Raw genomic sequence first — 17,948 nt, 5'->3', positions numbered from 1 at the left:
AAGTAGTTGTTTGCCTTCGCCTATTCGTCGGGAAAAGTTATCAATGTTGTTGGAATCTGAAAACTATATTAAAAAATTACTGGAAGTGTTTCACATGTGTGAGGACCTAGAAAATATTGATGGCCTCCACCAGTTATATGAAATATTCAAAAATATTTTTCTTTTAAATAAAAATGCACTATTTGAAGTGATGTTTGCAGATGACACGATATTTGATGTTGTTGGTGTACTGGAATATGACCCTACTTCTCCTATACCAAAGCGTCACCGAGAATATCTAAAGAGTGTATCACGGTTCAAGGAAGTTATTCCTATTTCTAATACTGAATTGGTAGCAAAGATTCATCAGACTTACAGAGTGCAGTATATCCAGGATGTTGTTTTACCTACACCATCTGTGTTTGAAGAGAATATGCTCTCAACTCTTAATTCATTTAATTTCTTCAACAAAGTAGAAATTGTTTCATTACTCCAGGTAAGTGTTTTCATTATTTATTATTAATTGCAGCATTTTCCAAACTGAAGGTTTTGTGGATAGAGGCATATAGTAAAGGTGCCATCTTATTTTTGTACATAACCACCACCAACATTCAGGTGCTTGTTTCACCGGTAGGTGAGTGCATGACACTACTCGTGGTAAACAGTCCTAGTTGAAGCAACTACAGCCAGACTAACACCTGATCTACATCTTCACTAGTTGGAGATTCTTTCTTTGGCTAATGTTCCTATGGTCCAAAGATGTAGTAATCGAAACGAGGACAAGGTTTGGACCATACAGTGGATATGCCAAAAGGCCCCCCCCTTCTCATATTGCATGAACCATTACTGGGTTTTGCATGGCTGTGTATAGTGCAGTGTGGCATGGCATGGCATTGTTATGAAACAAGATCACTTTTTTTTTTTTTTTTTTTTTTTGTAGCAGTCTTTCAGTAAGCAGCATCCCTCAGTTTATTCAGTGGGAAGCAGAAATGAGCAGCATTGGTTTATATTGTCAGTTGTAACAGATAAGTGTAATCTCCTTGCAAATGCTTACCAAGATTGACATGTTTTATTTTGACTATTCTGCTTATTTTACGGTCATGATATATTCATCTTACATGGCAATAAGTTCACAGTTAATTTCTGTTGGGCATTACCTTTGGAATGTGAGGAGGGAAAAAAATTGTTTAGTTACGTTGCTATTAGTCTGACAGAAATTGTGTGGGAAAAGTGTTTTTTTTTTTAAACTAAATTAATGTTGTTTAACTGTCAGAAATGGAGAAGGAAAGTTAAAATTGGTTTCAGTTTTTATGGCCTGGATTTCTTTATATATACATGTTTTATATGTGTATAAAATGTATATTTTCCCTTTTTGATACTTTTTTTTTTTTGTGTGTGTAGTTTGTGAAAATTTTGATTTGTAAGGTTGATAGCATCATAATTATTCAGTAGTGAAGTGGTAAATGCACACACACACATACAGTCTTCATAAATACATGTAAAAGGTTTTTAAATCTGTTTATTTCTGTGTATGAAGCATATAGTGTCATATGTTTAATCCAAAGAAGCAAAATTTTTTTGTTTTGTAAAAACATTTTCAGTGTGGCACATTTTGATACCTCTTTCAGCCCTCTATGTGATAAAAGAAATTTTTACCCTGTTGAAATGTCTTCTTTCTGTGATATTTTTCTTTTTTTATTTATTTGCTCTTAATATGTTTACTACCACTTTAAATAAATATGGTACTTAATTGATGTGCCACCAGTGCAAATTGATTAAGTAGTCACCTATATGTGCTGCTAGTATGATTGTGGGGAAATCTGAATTTTGGTGTTGCCTGAAAAATGTGTAGTGGTTGGAGGATTTTATTCTGTTGATAAATTTGTGGGGGCCTTTTATGGATAAACGTTAATATTTGTTAATTCTTTTTGGACTTCCTTGGAAATTCTGAGGTTTTGATTGGTAAATGATATTAAAATGTATAGTTTTGTGATGAGAAAGTTGGAGTTGTAGCTGAAAATGTAATCAGCACTGCTTGGTTTATAGTATATTGCTATGCACAAGGAGCTGCCTTTTATCATTAATTTTGAATGAATGTTATTTTAGGCATCTGTGGAATTCATTTAAATATTCTGAATTCTTGGGTCTTTATCACACCAGTCATTTACATAAAATGACCAGAATTTGGGTTTATGGGTTTGAGTTGCTGTGACTCAAAGTTTGCCATAAAGATTCCTGCCACTGTTGGGAAAGGGGAGTGGGATGTGGTAAGGGTGTTTTCCCTTGCCAAAGCCTGTTTTTTTTAACTATTCAGATGGCCCTCAAATTTTAAACATTCTTGCCGTGCTGAGAAATGAGTCAGTTCAAGTAGATTTCTCTGTGATGAGAGTGATTAGTTATGAGGCCTATGATAGTTATGAGGAATTGTTTTGGAATCTTGGAGTAACTTAAATTTAATATTTTCTTCAATATTTTATTATGATTATCAGATGATTCAGCACAACTTTATTATCTGTAACTTACTTCTTTAATGCCAACTTAGTTTAAACGAGATGCACAAGAAAGGAATAAAATGAAACTAATAAAAATAAGACATTGCCAATTAAGAAGTGCAGCCCTTAAAAGGATTGCCAACTAAAATTAAGGTAAATGGTTTAAAAGAGACATTTAAAAAAAAAATGCAGTGTTTTTTTTTTTTTTTTATGTGAACCCCAAACACGAGAGGTATTTAGAACCTATAGTACTTAGTACCGTGCTTGGGTTGGAGGCTGAGAAGACGAAAGAAGACATTTGTTGACATTGGACTTGAACTTCTATAGATTATAATTTTCAGGAAATACTTATGAAGGAAGGTTGTTCCAGAAAACGGCAGTTGAATGAATAAATGAGGAAGATGAAAAGTTGGTTCTGTGAGTTTGAAGTTGGCCAGTAAATGGATGTTGGCTGGTGGCAGCACGTGTTCGGACTGTTTTGAAAGAGAGAGAGAGCGGGAATTATAGAAGCCAATTCAGAAGAACAGTGCCCATGGAAGTATCTGTAGAAGAGGCATGCAGCAGAAACAGTACGTCTATGAGAAAGCGAGTGGAGAGACTCTGTTAGAGATGAATCATTAATTAACCTAACTGCCCTCTTTCTCTTGGCACCTCCGTAGCCAGGTGGGAAGGAGCAGCAGTGCGTAGCACACGCTTCTTGATTAGAACGGGGGTTCGAGCCCGTCGCCGCCAAATACGGAGGATGCGGAAAGGTCAGGGAATAACCACCGCATATCCTGGAGCAATATGGCCTTAGTTGCTAATGCGCCAAAAAAAAAAAAAAAAAACTGCCCTCTTCTGAATGGAATCTAGAAGCCTGAGAGAGGTTTTGGGGGCACCACCCCAGATGTGGGAACAATATTCCATGGCAGGGCAGATTTGTGATTTATACAGAGTGAGCAGCTGTTTGGAAGAAAAGTAACGCCGAGAGCGAAAGAGAAAACCAAGTTTTTTAGATGCAGAACAAGCAATATTTGTAATGTGCTTATGGCAAGAGAGATTAGAAGTCAGAGTAAATCATTTTGCCTAGAAATCGGAGTGTCACTAAAGATAAGCATAGGAGCAGAAGAATCCTTTTTGCGAGATATAAGACAAGACTGAGTTTTAGAAGGGTTGAAATCAACTAAGTTGTCTTTGCTCCACTGGAGAATTACCTGAAGATCAGCATTTAAAGAATTGGTAGCAGATTTTCGAGAAGTTGAAGCTGATTGAGCAGGACAAGGTTTCTCAAAATGGAAAGTGGAATGCAATGTACTATCATCGGCAAAACTATGGATAGGATTTCCAGTCAATGGAAGAAGGTCATTAATATACAAGAGGAAAAGATTGGGGGAAAGAACTGAACCTTGGGGACACCGGCATTAGTGAAGAAGTTAGAAGACAGAGAGCCATCTACCATCACCCTCAATGAGCGATCAGAGAGAAAACTGGATAACCGATTACTAAAAACATTTGGCAAACCATAAGATGGAAGCTTATTTAGAAGACCTTTATGCCAAACACGATTAAAAGCCTTTGAGATGTCAAGAGCAACTACTTGTGTTTCGCCGAACCTTTCCATTGAATTAATCCATAAATGGGTAACATAAGACAGAATATCACCAGTGGATCGACACTGACGGAATCCATACTGGCGATCGTTGATCAGATGGAAGGTTTCTAGGTAGTTTAAGAGTTGGCAGTTAATTGATTTCTCCATTACTTTAGAAAGAGTAGAAGTAATTGGAATGGGACGATAATTGGATGGGAGGGATTTGTCACCCTTTTTAGGGACTGGCTGGATATGAGCAAATTTCCAAGCAGAAGGAAAAACACCTTTGGAAGAAGAGAGTGAAAAAAGGTGGCAAAGAATAGGAGTAAGTTCAGGAGCACAGGTTTTGAGAACAAGTGGAGAAATACCATCAGGACCTGGAGTTTTCTTAGCATCAAGATTCATCAAAATCCTTCTGATATCCTTTTGACGGAAGACTACAGGAGGCATTGAATGGAGAGTGTTGGGAATGGTGGGAGGTGTTTTACCACGATCAATACATGAGCTGGAAGAAAAATGGGATGCTAGCAGGTCAGCTTTATCCTTGGCTGAAGTGACAATAGAACCATCTGGTTTGGACAGAGGTGGGAGCAGAGATGGGCAAAGTTGTGGCCAGTAGCTTTGGCAAGAGACCAGAATGTTCGGCTACCATTAGGGCAAGAAGCAAGTTTTCGACTCTTAGCCTGTTCAAACTCTAGTTTGGACTGATTAATAACTGCTTTACAATTGTTGCGAGCTTTGGTGTGGAAAAACAGTGTAGTAAAACAGTGGTATAAGGTAACTGAGCTTTATGGTATAACCTGTTTTCAGATAGTGATAATAGTGGTAATAGCCACATAGTGCAAGGAAGCCACAGACTTTTTCTGCACTGGCAAAAAAAAGAGTAGATAAGAAAATGTAAATTATTTGCTTCCCTCTTCACATAGGTAACTATCCAGTTGACCTTTGAATTTATTCAAACTGTCAGCCTCAACTACCCGCAAAGGCAGCTTTGTCCAGTAATCACCGACTCACTGCCTAAAATAAAACTTCCTCAATCTAAACTAAACCTCCTCCCCTGTAATTTGAATTTGTCTCCTAGTTCTGACTTGTTTATAACAGTGAAAATTCTGCCTTCATTGGTTGGTTGGTTCTTGGGTTTTATTGGCACATTAGCAACTAAGGCTATAATGCGCCTCTGCCTTTATTCATTTCACTAACACCCCCCCCCCCCAGTGCCTTAAACTTCAGTCACCTCTGAGGTGCCAGGTTACCAAGCTCTGTAGCCTACCTATTCAGAGTCTTTCTCACATGGTCACCATTTTTCCAATGTCATCATGTGAGTTTCCTGTTTTTGGACCCTTTTAAGATCAGTGCCCTTTTTCTGTGTGTATACATGCAAAGGACAGACTGAATATATATAGGAAGCAAACATGTACAAATGAGAAAAACTTAACTCTTGGAAACAAACATTCACTAAGTGTGTTAAGCATGCATTTGAGTATTTAAATTTATATTTCATATCTACTACCTCTGTCATACAAGGGTGCCCATAAATTATTGACCACATTACAAATGATTATTAAGCACAACTCAGAGCTGATATTATGAATAATGTTTGTCATTTGAAAGAGCTGCTCAAAGAGTTTTATGTAGCATCATGTAGATGTTGGTGAGTTGCACCTTGCAATATCCATTAAAATGGCAATGGTACAACAGAAAGCAATGAGTGTTTTGGTTTACCAAATTTAAATCTGTATTTACGGTGTATAGGTGGTACTGTTGGCAATATGGAGGTGAGGTACCCCGGGCAGGTCCATTAAGCGATGGGCAGTCCTGCATAAGAAGTGTGTGGGTCTGACTGCAAAAAGTGTTGAGAATGTCAGTGTGTTCATTAAAGTATTACATGCAGCCCAAGGAAATATATCCATCATGCTAGCAGAGAACTAGAAATGTCCCAATAGACCATTCACAAAATTTTCCACCACCACCTGAAACTTTATGCATTCAAAATCCAGCTTGTGTAAGCATTGAAACCAGACAATCTGCTACTTCAGAGAATGTTTGCTGTGGACATGCTCATTGGATTTAAAATGATTAAGAGTTCCTGAACAAACTTGTCTTTAGTGACAAGTCCATCTTCCACCTGTCTAGTAAGGTCAGCCGCTACAACTGCAGGATCTGGAGCAGTGAAACCCCCCTGATAACAGTGACTTGGATATGCTAGAACATTTTTTGATTCCATAGCTGGCAGAACATTATGTTTCAGCAAGATGGCACTCCTCCTCATTTTGCTTTGACTCACAGTGAGCATTTTCCAGGTCAATTGTATTGGACAGGAGCCCAAAGGAGTCCATGGCTCCCCTTGTTCTCCAGATATAATCACATTGGACTTTTTTTGTGTGGAGTTGTGTAGAGGATTGTATGTATTGTACACACATTGCAAATCTGGACAAACTTTGCAAGCAAATCACTGATGCATTCATTTCCATGATGTCTCAAATTGCTAGAAGACACTTTGCTTGAAATTGTAAACCATTTGGACGTGCTGCAAATGGTATCCACGTGGAAACTTATTAACTTTTTGAGTTGTCTCTTCCATTTAAAAAAACTGTTGTAGTTCCTGTTATTTAATAATTTATAGACACCGTTTGATAGTTTAATCAAAATACTGGCATCAACAGCTTCCTTTGGTTATGAAGAAATTGAATTGCCTGTAGTTCTAGCTAATGTTGGTAAAAAGAAATGCAATAATAGATGTAGAATTTCATTGTGAAAATGATGTCACACTTTTCAAACATGTATTTCTGTCTTTTGTCATAGAAAATAATCTTCTAGTTGTGCTGACTGTGTGTGTTCAGTAGCATGTTATGGTAGTGAAACAGCAGGAAAATACAGGTATAGAAGAACAAAAAACAAGCATTGTTACCGAAAGAAGAGAGTGACAACTCTGAAAAAAGGGGCCATTTTCAATTGCTGCAGATGGCAGTAACCAAAGTGTTTCTGAGCTATGTCCCATTGTGGTGACCTTTTTTAATTAAAAAAAAGTCAAATTAAAAGCAGCTCACTGTCATTGCCAGTATTGGAAGATGATTCTACAGCAGCATTTCTCAAACTTTTTTAGTCACAAACACTTTTCATTTCACAATATATTTACGGAACTCTTACGAAACACAAGTTTAGCAAGAGCCATAGAACTGTTTGCTAATATTTTATTACATACGTTGTATGCACTGTGCATCAGGAACAGCTTTATTTCCAACATGTGTAAAGCCGAAATTCAAATAACTGTCATCATACTTTTGTTTTGGTCTTTTATTAGTTGGTTCCTGTTTTCTTACTTTGAAGTGTGACAATATTGTGTTCGTTTTCATTGTCCACAGTTGCACTACTAGAAGTACTTGCTTCTCGTTTTACGGTTCTTTTTTCAACCAAAAATCCATGGTTATTTATTTTAATAATAATATTTTGAAATACAGCCAGTCCTTACTAACGCGAGTTTGATTAACATGTTTTTCAGCTACCGCAGTTTCAAAAAATGTTACCACTTTCTGCTTTACGTGATGCAAATTTCCAGTTAACGCGATCTTTTTTATGTGATAGTTGAAAAAGATTCGAATCGTGTGCTAAGATTCGAATTGCACGCTAAGTGTCTGATGGCCAATAAATAAGCATTTGCCTGCTGCCTGCCTCAGTGCATTCCATCAACCATCGGAAGTAGATGTTTACTTGTCTCCTGCTAATAAAGTCATCTGTAGACGTATTTAAAAATTCTAATTTTGTACCCCTGTTAATTATGGATAAAAGAAAGAGTGAAAAACGTGATTGCAATAAAAAAAAAACACAAAGTTATTACTTTAGCCGAAAAACTTGAAGTTATTAAAAATCATGAAAGTGGTGCAAACCATGCGAAAATCGTAAGAGATCTAGGATATGGTGAGTCTACCGTATGAACTTTCTTGAGCCGTAAGGACGAATACAAAGAGAAAGGTAAAGTTTCATCAACTTCTTTTGTTTTACAAAATACCAGAAACAGAACTCCAGTAATGATTGAAATTTAAAATATTTTATCAATTTGGATAGAAGATTGCAATCAAAAAGGAATTCCATTATCTAAGGACAATATTCAGAGCAAAGATATTAACATTTTTACTAAGCTCAAAGAAATAAAATATCAAGTGGGAGACTGAAACATTTGCTGCTGGTTCAGGGTGGTTTGAATGTTTCAAAAATTGAGCAGGACTGCATAATGTTAAAGTAACAGGGAAAGCTGTTAGTGCTGATGAAGATGCTGCAACCAAATTTCCTGCAGAATTGCAAAATAATCATTCAGACATTCTGCAAATATTTAATATAGACAAAATGGGCCTATTTTGGAAACGGATGCCAACTAAAACTTAATTGGCTGCAAACGAAGCATCCCAACCTGGGTATAAAGTCTCAAAAGATAGACTAGCACTTTTATTAGGAGGTAACACTGAAGGTGATTTTAAATTGAAGCCTATCGAACCCTTCCAGTCATTTTGCGTTCAAATAAAAAAGCATGGATGACCAGAGCCCTACATCTTATTTCTGTCAATAGGCAACAGTTGATGCCTATTGCAAGAAAAATAATCTTACTTTTAAGCTCTCTTGCTTTTAAATAATTCACCTGGACATTCTTCTGCACTTGGTGACTTAAATGTAAATGTGGAAGTTGTTTTTTTACTGGCGAATATGACTTTGTTATTGCAACCCATGGACCAAAGGACGATCGCAACTTTCAAGGCTTATTATCTTCATAGAACATTTGCACAGGCACTGAAGCTACAACCGGAGACAATACAATTTCTGTACCAGAATTTTGAAAAAAAAAATAACATACAAGTGGCCATTAAAAACATTCATGCAGCATGGGAAGAAGTGACAGCCAGCAATATGAGAGCAGTTTGGAAGCATCTTTTACCCCATTGCACAAACGATTTTACTGGCTTCAAAGGTGCAGTTCAAAAAGTTATTGAATACAACTAATATTGGTAATTACCTTGGTTTCAAAGGCTTAGATACGGCTAACGTTCCAGAATCACTGAATTCATATTCAGAACAGCTGAGTGACAATGATCTCCTTCAAATAGAGGAACAGCGTGTGTATGAAGAAGCTGAAGAAAAAGAGTGAGCCAGATGAAAATGTTACTGCAAAGGAGATAGCGGTAAAAGAGCTAGGCGAAATCTCTCGTATCACTGAGAACCTTAAACAAAAGGTAATGAATGTTGATCCTAATCGAAAGAAGCATGTTATTTTGCCAGGGCCTAGAGAAGCTTGTTGTCAGCTATCGGAAATTGTATGATGAGAAAAAGAAAGCCAAAACTGTTCAAACAACTGTGTTCAAATATTTCCATAGCAAATAGTTAGTTTCTTCATTATATATTTTATGCAATAAACATTTAATTCTATAATTATTTTTATTATCTTTTACATGGTATACAGTTAAAACGTTATTTAAAATGTATTTTTAAAATTCTTTATGGACGTTCCTGAAGGTCACGGACCAATTATAATTTTTCCTATTAAATATTATTATATTCGATTAACACATTTCCATTTTGCATGATGCACTCGCAGGACGAATTAATCGCGTTAATCGAGGCCAGCTGGTACTGATAATTATCTAAAAATATATTTATACAAGGAACTGAGTTTAGTTATTATATTGGTTTGCTTCACCACTCCAGGCTAAAACGCATACGAATGGCATATTAGATCATGGGTGCCAAACTCAAAATAGGAACGGGGTCCACTAAACCTTATATGAGGATCGGTGTGGGCCACATATTGACTTGACTTGAAAAGGCATCAGTTTTCAATATTTAGCATTAGCATTAGTAGAGGCATTTGATGCAAGAAAGCAAGCTTATGCAGCATCAGCCAAAATAAAATTAAAAAAAAAAAAAAAAACCACTGCTACTTCACCCCTCTGTTCGTTCAAAATACCTGTCCAGCTGAGCCTTAAACTTATTTTGGCTATCAACTTCCATGACAAGGGATGGAAGTCTGTTCCACCAACCAACCACCCCCTGGCTAAAGGCAAATTTCCACATGTCTATCCTACATCTGTCTTTCCTCAATTTGAATTTATGCCCTCTCAGGTGATTATTCTGAGCGAGAGGAAGAATCCCATCAACATTGAGCATGCTCAAACCATTCAAGGCTTTATACACACCTCTATCAGATCACCTCGCTGGTGCCTAGTCTCCAGACACTGTAATTTGCAAAACTGAAACCTTTCTTCATAAGAGCACCCCTTTGTTCCATTCACTAATCTTGTTGCCCTTCTCTGTACTCGTTCCAGCAGCTCTACATCCTTCTTGAAATGAGGCCTCCAGACCTGTATACAGTACTCTAGGTGTGGCCTGACCATTGCCTTATACAAGGGAATAATCACCTCCTTATCCCTGCTAGAAAAATTCCTACATATCATTGACAATACTCCATGAGCTACTCTTGCAGCCCGTCTGCACTGCTCAGAGAACTTCATATCTGCCTGCACAATCACCCCCAAGTCCCTTTCATTCTCTACCACTGTCAGTGTAGTACCACAGAGTTGACACGTTACTCTGGGGTTGCTGTTTCCCATGAGTAGTACTTTACATTTGTCAAAGTTAAACTTCATTTGCCACCTCTCAGCCCATCTGCTCAACCCTTCCAGATCCTATTACAGCAGCATAGTGTCAGAGTGTCCTTGACAACCCTGCCTACCTTTGTATTGTCTGCAAATTTGGACATTAAGCTTGATATACCATCATCAATATCATTTATGAATACAGAAAACAATAATGGACCCAACTCTGAGCCCTGAGGGACTCCACTAATAACATTAGTCCACGATGAGCAGTGTCCATTGATTACCACTCTCTGTCTTCTCCCCCTCAGCCACCCCTCTATCCACAGCAGCAATTTGCCTCCAATGTCACACTGTTCCAATTTGTGCAGCAGTCTTCCATGTGCAACAGTATCAAAAGCCTGTCTAAGATCCAAGTATATAATATCAAAGTTATTCCCTGCATCCAGTTCCTTTGTGACTGCATCATAGTATCCAGTCAAATTGGTCAGGCAAGACTTCCCCTTAACAAAACCATGCTGTGTCCGAGCTATAACTGAAGTCTTGTCTAAATGATCCTGCAGTGCTTATTTAACTAGTGCCTCCATTAATTTTCCTGGCACAGAAGTTAAACTCACAGGTCTATAATTACTTGTGTCAGCCTTTGATCCTCCTTTGTGAATTGGGGTCACATTTGCACATCTCCAGTCTGTCGGTACGTCCCCTGAGTCCAAGGAAGCTCTCATAATTATGGCTAAGGGTTTGCTTACTTCCTTTGCTGCCTCCTTTAATATAACCGGATAGATCCCATCCACCCCCAGGTGCCTTTCTTGTGTTTGTCTTCTACAATTTCTCCTCCACTTTACTCTCAGTTATTACAAGATTCTCTAGCTTACTGCCAGAGTTGAATACACCTCTGGCATTCCCCTTGTGAATAATTCCTCATGTGTGAATGTCGATGCAAAATATTCATTTAGTTTGTTAGCTACCTGAGCAGGATCATCAACAGTTGACCCATCAATATCAAGTGGACCAATCTTATTCATCCCCTTCCTTCTAGAGTTTACATAAGTAAAGAACTCATTGCTGTTTTTCTTTGCATCCCGTGCCAAAGATTTCTCGTAATCTGCCTTCGCCTGCCTAACCTCCTTTGTAACTTGGTTACAGATCAACTTGTATATATCATAGGCTTCTGTGTCATGTGTTAATTTGTATGTATCCCATGCATGTTTCTATACTTAACACAGTATTCCTTATACAGTTGGATTATTAACAAGTTTATGATAAATCATTGATAGGGTACTGTGGTCCCTCCTTGCATTCTGTCTACGCTGTTTCATGTCCAACTGAATTGTAATTCCCAAATCCCCCTTTTCCTATGCTTCTTGTAATTCAGCCTCACTAAGTATGTTTTATCACATTAAAACTTAGCAGCCACTTTTCTGATCATCCCTGAAGTCTATCCAAGTCATTCCTGAAAAAGTTCTGCTTGGTGCTGATTATTAACTACTCTAGACATAATGCCCTATATTTCTTCATCAACATTGTTTAAGAAAATCAAAAGTAGCAGTGGTCCCAGTTCCTTCAAACTAAAAAGGCAGTTACAAATGACCCAACACTCTCTGTTGGATATCAAAAGTTATAACCTTAAAAAGGCAAACTGGCAGATTTTCGAAAAACAGGAAACTGAGTGGTCTAGATCATGCAACTGTAGCCTGTATGAGCAAGCACTGACTATGACAAACATTTTAACAAAAACAGCAACCCTGTCTATCCCGCGGAAAAAACTGAGGAAGCAGGCAGTTCCCTGTTGGTGCCCAGAACTGACTATACTCAAAAGAAGGGTACACTAGGAGAGGAGACATGTTCAAAGAGCCAGAACATCTTGGCCACAAAATGAGGTGGATGCACTGAGAGATTCTTATAGAACTCTCAGGAATCAGTATACAGCCCTCATAAGAGACAAGAAAAAGGAATGCTGGAGGCACTTTTTGGGAACTACTGGAAACAATAACCCTTGGGGAGTTGTCTACAGAATAGTGACCAACAAGCTGCCAAAAGATGTCTTTGAAACTACTGTCAAACCAGATGGAATCCCAACCCTGTGTTGTGTGGATTCTGTAAATAACATCCCAGTATCATTCAGGCTGAAACTGGGAATCATTCCCCCACCCAGCTAGACATTATAAAAGAAAACACTGAATATGACAATGCCAATATTAAACCTCTGTTTACTATACAAGACTTAGAAATAACACTATCTAAAACCAAAAACAATAAATGCCCAGGTTTTGATCTCTTAGAGGTTGAGATTATCAAAAAATTAGTGGAAATAGCAACAGACAAATTAATAGCACTATATAATAACTGTATGACAGAAGGTATGTTCCCAAAAATATGGAAAAAAGTAGTGTTAAGATCTCAAAATCCCTGAAAAAACCCCCTACTGATCCCAAATCATATAGACCAATAGCCTTACTCCCTGTACTAGGGAAAATATATGAAAGACTAATATACAGCAGATTAGCTCAATATTACACAGAAGCAGATTTACATTCCAAAAATCAGTATGGTTTTAAGCAGGGTAACTCTATGGAGGATGCCATGCACCACCTACTAACAACAGTTAAAAACTCAGTGGAGAAATATATGCTGGTAATCTCTATTGACTTTGCTGGTGTATTTGACTCACTCTGGTGGCCTAGTGTCCTTAGCAGACTCTGCCAGGCAAATGCCCCACAAAACCCATATAAGTTAATAAACAGCTACCTTACAGACAGAAGTATCTCAGTACGGACAAGGTTCCAGGAATTGACATGCCCTGTGAATAAAGGTTGCCCGCAGGGTTCAATCCTTGGCCCTTTCTTCTGGAACATTGTTCTTGACGAATTTCTGGTCTTGGATCTGGGCCCCTTGGAAAGCCTGGTTTTTGCAGATGACATGATTTTCCTTGTAAAAGGTAACACACGAGTGGTTGTAGAGCAAAGATCAAATGCTGCCCTCTTGCATCTGCAGGAGTGGGCACAAATGCACATGCTCAAAATATCGCCTGAAAAAAACCAAACAAATACTATCCATAAATCAAAATTAACACAACCACTATAAAAATGGTAACAGAACTGAACTAAAATATCTTGGAGTGGTCTTTGATTCAAAATTAACTTTTTATCCCATTTGATCTACTTGGCGAAGAAAGTGAGAAATTATGCAGGTATGATTGCCAGGATCAGTCGAGAAGACTGGGGGCTCAAAAGAAAGACCCTGGCAATCATATATCACGCAATGTTCCTACCTGTTATCACCTATGGAGCTGGTGCGTGGTTTACCCGCTTGGCCATAGTAAGAAATAGGAATAAATTAGAATCGATACAAAGGACAATACTACTCACTATTACCAGAGCATATGCACAGTAAGCACACCTGCACTACAGTTGCTGGCTGGAGCTCTCTCACTTTACCTGGAAGTAGCCAAAAGAGGCTTATATTGTAGATTTTAAAAGGGCATATCCACAGAATTTCTGGGGATAGCCCTTGATACAACCAACACTTTCAATGCCGAAAGAAAAAGAATAGCCACAAAGCTCCATGAGCTATGGCAAACAAAGTGGGAGCAGGAAACTAGAGGTCTGGTCGCCAAAAGGTTTCTGCCATGGGTGGCAATTGTTAGCTCAAAACTACCTAAGTGATATGCCCCTGGACTTTTTGCGACATTTATATTGAGAGGTTACGGCTCCCTAAAGGCGAAACTAACCTCCTTAGTGCTGAATGATGACCCAAACTGCACCTGTGGCGAGAGTGGACTGGAATGCATGTATAATATATGACATCCCCAGAACAGAGCTAATAGCACAGATTGGCCCCCTTCCCAGGGGAGAAAAACATCTGTTCATCATAGAAGAGAAAAATTATAAAGCCTTTACATCTTTTACACAGAAAGTATTCGAAATGCACAGAACTCCAAAGAATGGCAATTCAGCCCCCCAGCAATTAAACAATCAATAGTTAAAATTGCCCAAGTTTCCCACCATGCCCAGATGATGACTTAAAAACTGTCAGGATAGAAGTGTTCTGTGCCCCAACAGAAACCTGACGTGACAAAACTCCCCAGGACTACCCATGTGTAGGAACCTGGTCCCACACAAAATAAATAACCATGTAGGGGAGGGAGATGTACAGGCAGCCAGGGAAGCAGATTGGCTGAAAAACATCAGTAAGCTAATACCAAGGGGATGCAACGTAGAATGAATGAATGAGAATGAATAGGCTGGGCACTGAGTGAACTAGGAATTATGGTAAAAGGGAATAAATGGCATTTTTGGTGGAAGAAATAATGACCTAGCATGAGAGAAAGAGACAGTGAATGGGAATGAGTGGAAGAGAAAATGTGGTTGGCCGAGGGAATACACAGTTGGGAATAACTTACATTACTTTATATATATATATATATATATATATATATATATATATATATATATATATATATACATATACATACTAACAAACATTTACTAACAACGCAAACACTGCCTTCTCCCCTGACCTGCACCACGACTGAGGAATTACAGTGCGTTGGGTTGCCTGGGAGTGTGGTGCAGGAGACGAGAGTTGAATAAATGAAATTAAAGCCAGAAGAATGAATGAAAGTGTAAGTGTTTTTTTATATATATATATATATATATATATATATAAAAACTTGGAGAAAAAAACAATGAATGAGAATGTGGATTGTGAATAGAGTAAATGTGTGTGTGTGTGTGTCTCCTACCCCTTTGCCTGGTGGGTTCCCCACAGCCGTCTAACATGTCCCACTCCCAGAGCGGGATGGGCAGTTTGACCTTCCTACCGAATTCAACACTACATCCTGTGGCTTTACTGCTGAGACGGCATTGGGCGATCTGAACTGGGTACTTTAACCCAGTTCCCTGTCTCCTCCTCTCCCTGCCTACTCCCCATACTTCGCTTGGTGTGGCTCATCTCCACTGACCTCTTTCGGGATTGCCTACTCTATCGTCCCTATTCTTCTACCTGTCCCCCCCCCCCCATAACTAAACTGACCGAGTGCACCCCCTTAACAGTGCTGCCAAATTCTAATCAACATCTAAATTCTACCACTTTCTTGTAAATCTTTTTCAGTAATTTTCTAGTTTTTTTTTTTTTTTTTTTTAAAGGCTTGCCACTGAAATCCTTGGAAATTGGGTGGTGGAGCCTGCCAGAGTACTTAAATAATCTACTGGGTGCCTGGCCTTCCTCCTCATGGCAAAGTGAGGGCAACGGTGGGTTCCAATAGGGGCCCAATGGCTAAATGGTCAGAGAAACTACAGAACATAATGCTACACAACAGGCCACTCCCCACACACTTTTTAAATCTCTGACCCCCACAGAGTTCTGTTGTTGTTATTATTTGGTTTTTAGGAGCATTAGCAACTAAGGCCATATTGCTCCAGGGATATACGGTGGTCATTCCCTGACCTTTCTGCATCCTCCATATTTGGTGGTCACAGGCTCGAACCCCGGTCTAATCAAGAAGCATGTGCTACGCACTGCTGCTCCTACCCACCTGGCTACGGAGGTGCCTCACAGAGTTCTGTGTCAATCACAAAGAATACAATGCAGAGATGGGGGAAAGCCCTGGTGCCCTCAGACAACTAACACTAACTAACTACCCTTGGGGAACCCCTGTTCTTACGTTGGCCCAAACACAGAATTACATCAAAACAAATACAATTTTTTTTTTGTTTTAACACGTATAATCATCCATTCAATTGCAGTCGATAAATGAGCTGTTAAAAAGCATTTTCCTATAAAATTTTACCCTAAAGGGTTGTTATAATGGATCCACAGACTGGACATCAGGACTGAAAAGGAACAAGAATGGACAATACAATAAAACTGATAACATTGAATATTTATAATGTCATCTGATACTAAAATAGTATTCTGTTCAAGTGATGCGGATTCTAAATCTCGTTCAAATACATCTCTTGATGTTAGAATGCTACAAACAATTGATGCATTGACAATGGCATTACTTGGAGTGAGTAATGATTCTTTACAGATGAGATCTATTTACTAAAAAGCAGTGCCCACTTGTTCCAGTGCACCAGAAAATCACCCCCGAGGCACACAAAGGATACTCCCAAATATAAAAGGCAGAAAATGTGTTAATCACAACTTCTGTAGCCACCCTGCGACCTATCTAAGTATTTTTCCTGTGATTCTAACATGTTCCAACTTATAGAGTAACCTCTCAAGTGTTAGTCAGATGCTTTGCTGAAATCCAAATAAACAATGTCAAAATTATTTCTTACATTCCGCTCATGAGATAAGTGACCTGGAAAACAAGATGCAATGTACTTCAGAGACTGCTGGGAATCATTGTGGTACAAGTAAACACATGGGTTGTGTTAGGGTAGCTAAGAATAGGAACAGGTGCATGTATTCTTGCGTGTACACCAATTCTAGGAGTTTGGTAAATAAATTTGATGAATTTGAGATATTGCTCAAAACATCAAAGGCAGGTATTGTTGGGATATCAGAGACTGGTGTCACATAGATATAAGGAATGCAGAACTGGAATTGGGGAGTACAGTGTGTACAGACAGGATAGAAAGGGAGGAGAGGTTATGCCATTAGTTAAGAAACACATAAAATCCGAGGAAGTGAAGCCAGTCGACATCGCTGGACAGTGCTGTGTCAAGTCAGTTTGGTGTGACATAGGCATTGAGAGATCAAAATTGAGAGTAGGAGTGTGCCATAGGCCTAATGACTCTAATGAGTATAATAAGAAACTGTACAGGGAAATAGAGTGGGCCAGTAAATCAGAGAGTCTTATAATGGGGGATTTTAATTTCCCAGATATCGACTGGAATTTGTGGGTAGGTCACTCACACACTAGCAAGACTGTGGATTTATTGGATGATTGTTTTCTACATCAGCATGTTCAGGAGACAACTAGAGGGAGTAATAATCTTGATCTGATTATCAGTAGTGATTCTTCATGCATTAAGAATCTGCAGATAAAGGAACCACTAAGTGGCAGTGATCACAGTGTTCTGAAGTGGGATTTACTCAAAGAGGTAACTACCATCAGGTGTAAAGGGAAGGGTTTTTGCTTTCGTAAAGGTGAATACGATGGTCTGAGACAGTATTTAAATTCTATACAGTGAGACCAACTGATGATGTTATCAACAGCAAATTCAAAATGGGAAGCATTCAAAGAATTTATCTTCAAGCTACTAGGATTTACAAACCAACTAAGAAATATTGTTCAAGGTTTAGGCCTAAATGGATGTCAGATGAACTAATGAGACATATGGCAGAGAAGAAAAATGCATGGGATACATATAAATT

At 38.5% G+C, this 17,948-nt stretch overlaps 1 protein-coding gene across 1 annotated transcript in view; it reads left to right on the top strand.

The window, feature by feature from the left end:
• flfl (serine/threonine-protein phosphatase 4 regulatory subunit 3 flfl) overlaps positions 1-17,948 on the top strand; it is a 283,664-nt gene that overhangs the window by 142,848 nt on the left and 122,868 nt on the right. The window contains exon 6 of the mRNA XM_090376738.1: positions 1-475. This exon is cut by the window's left edge and continues 149 nt beyond it. Within this exon, the coding sequence (XP_090232864.1) occupies positions 1-475 (475 nt within the window). The remainder of the gene's footprint in view (positions 476-17,948) is intronic.

Source organism: Mastigoproctus giganteus, chromosome 6 (genome assembly GCF_048544385.1).
Source record: "Mastigoproctus giganteus isolate SK-2022 chromosome 6, ASM4854438v1, whole genome shotgun sequence".
In the NCBI taxonomy this organism is placed as follows: Eukaryota; Metazoa; Arthropoda; class Arachnida; order Uropygi; family Thelyphonidae; genus Mastigoproctus; species Mastigoproctus giganteus.
This window is presented reverse-complemented; position numbering and strand designations above follow the sequence as displayed.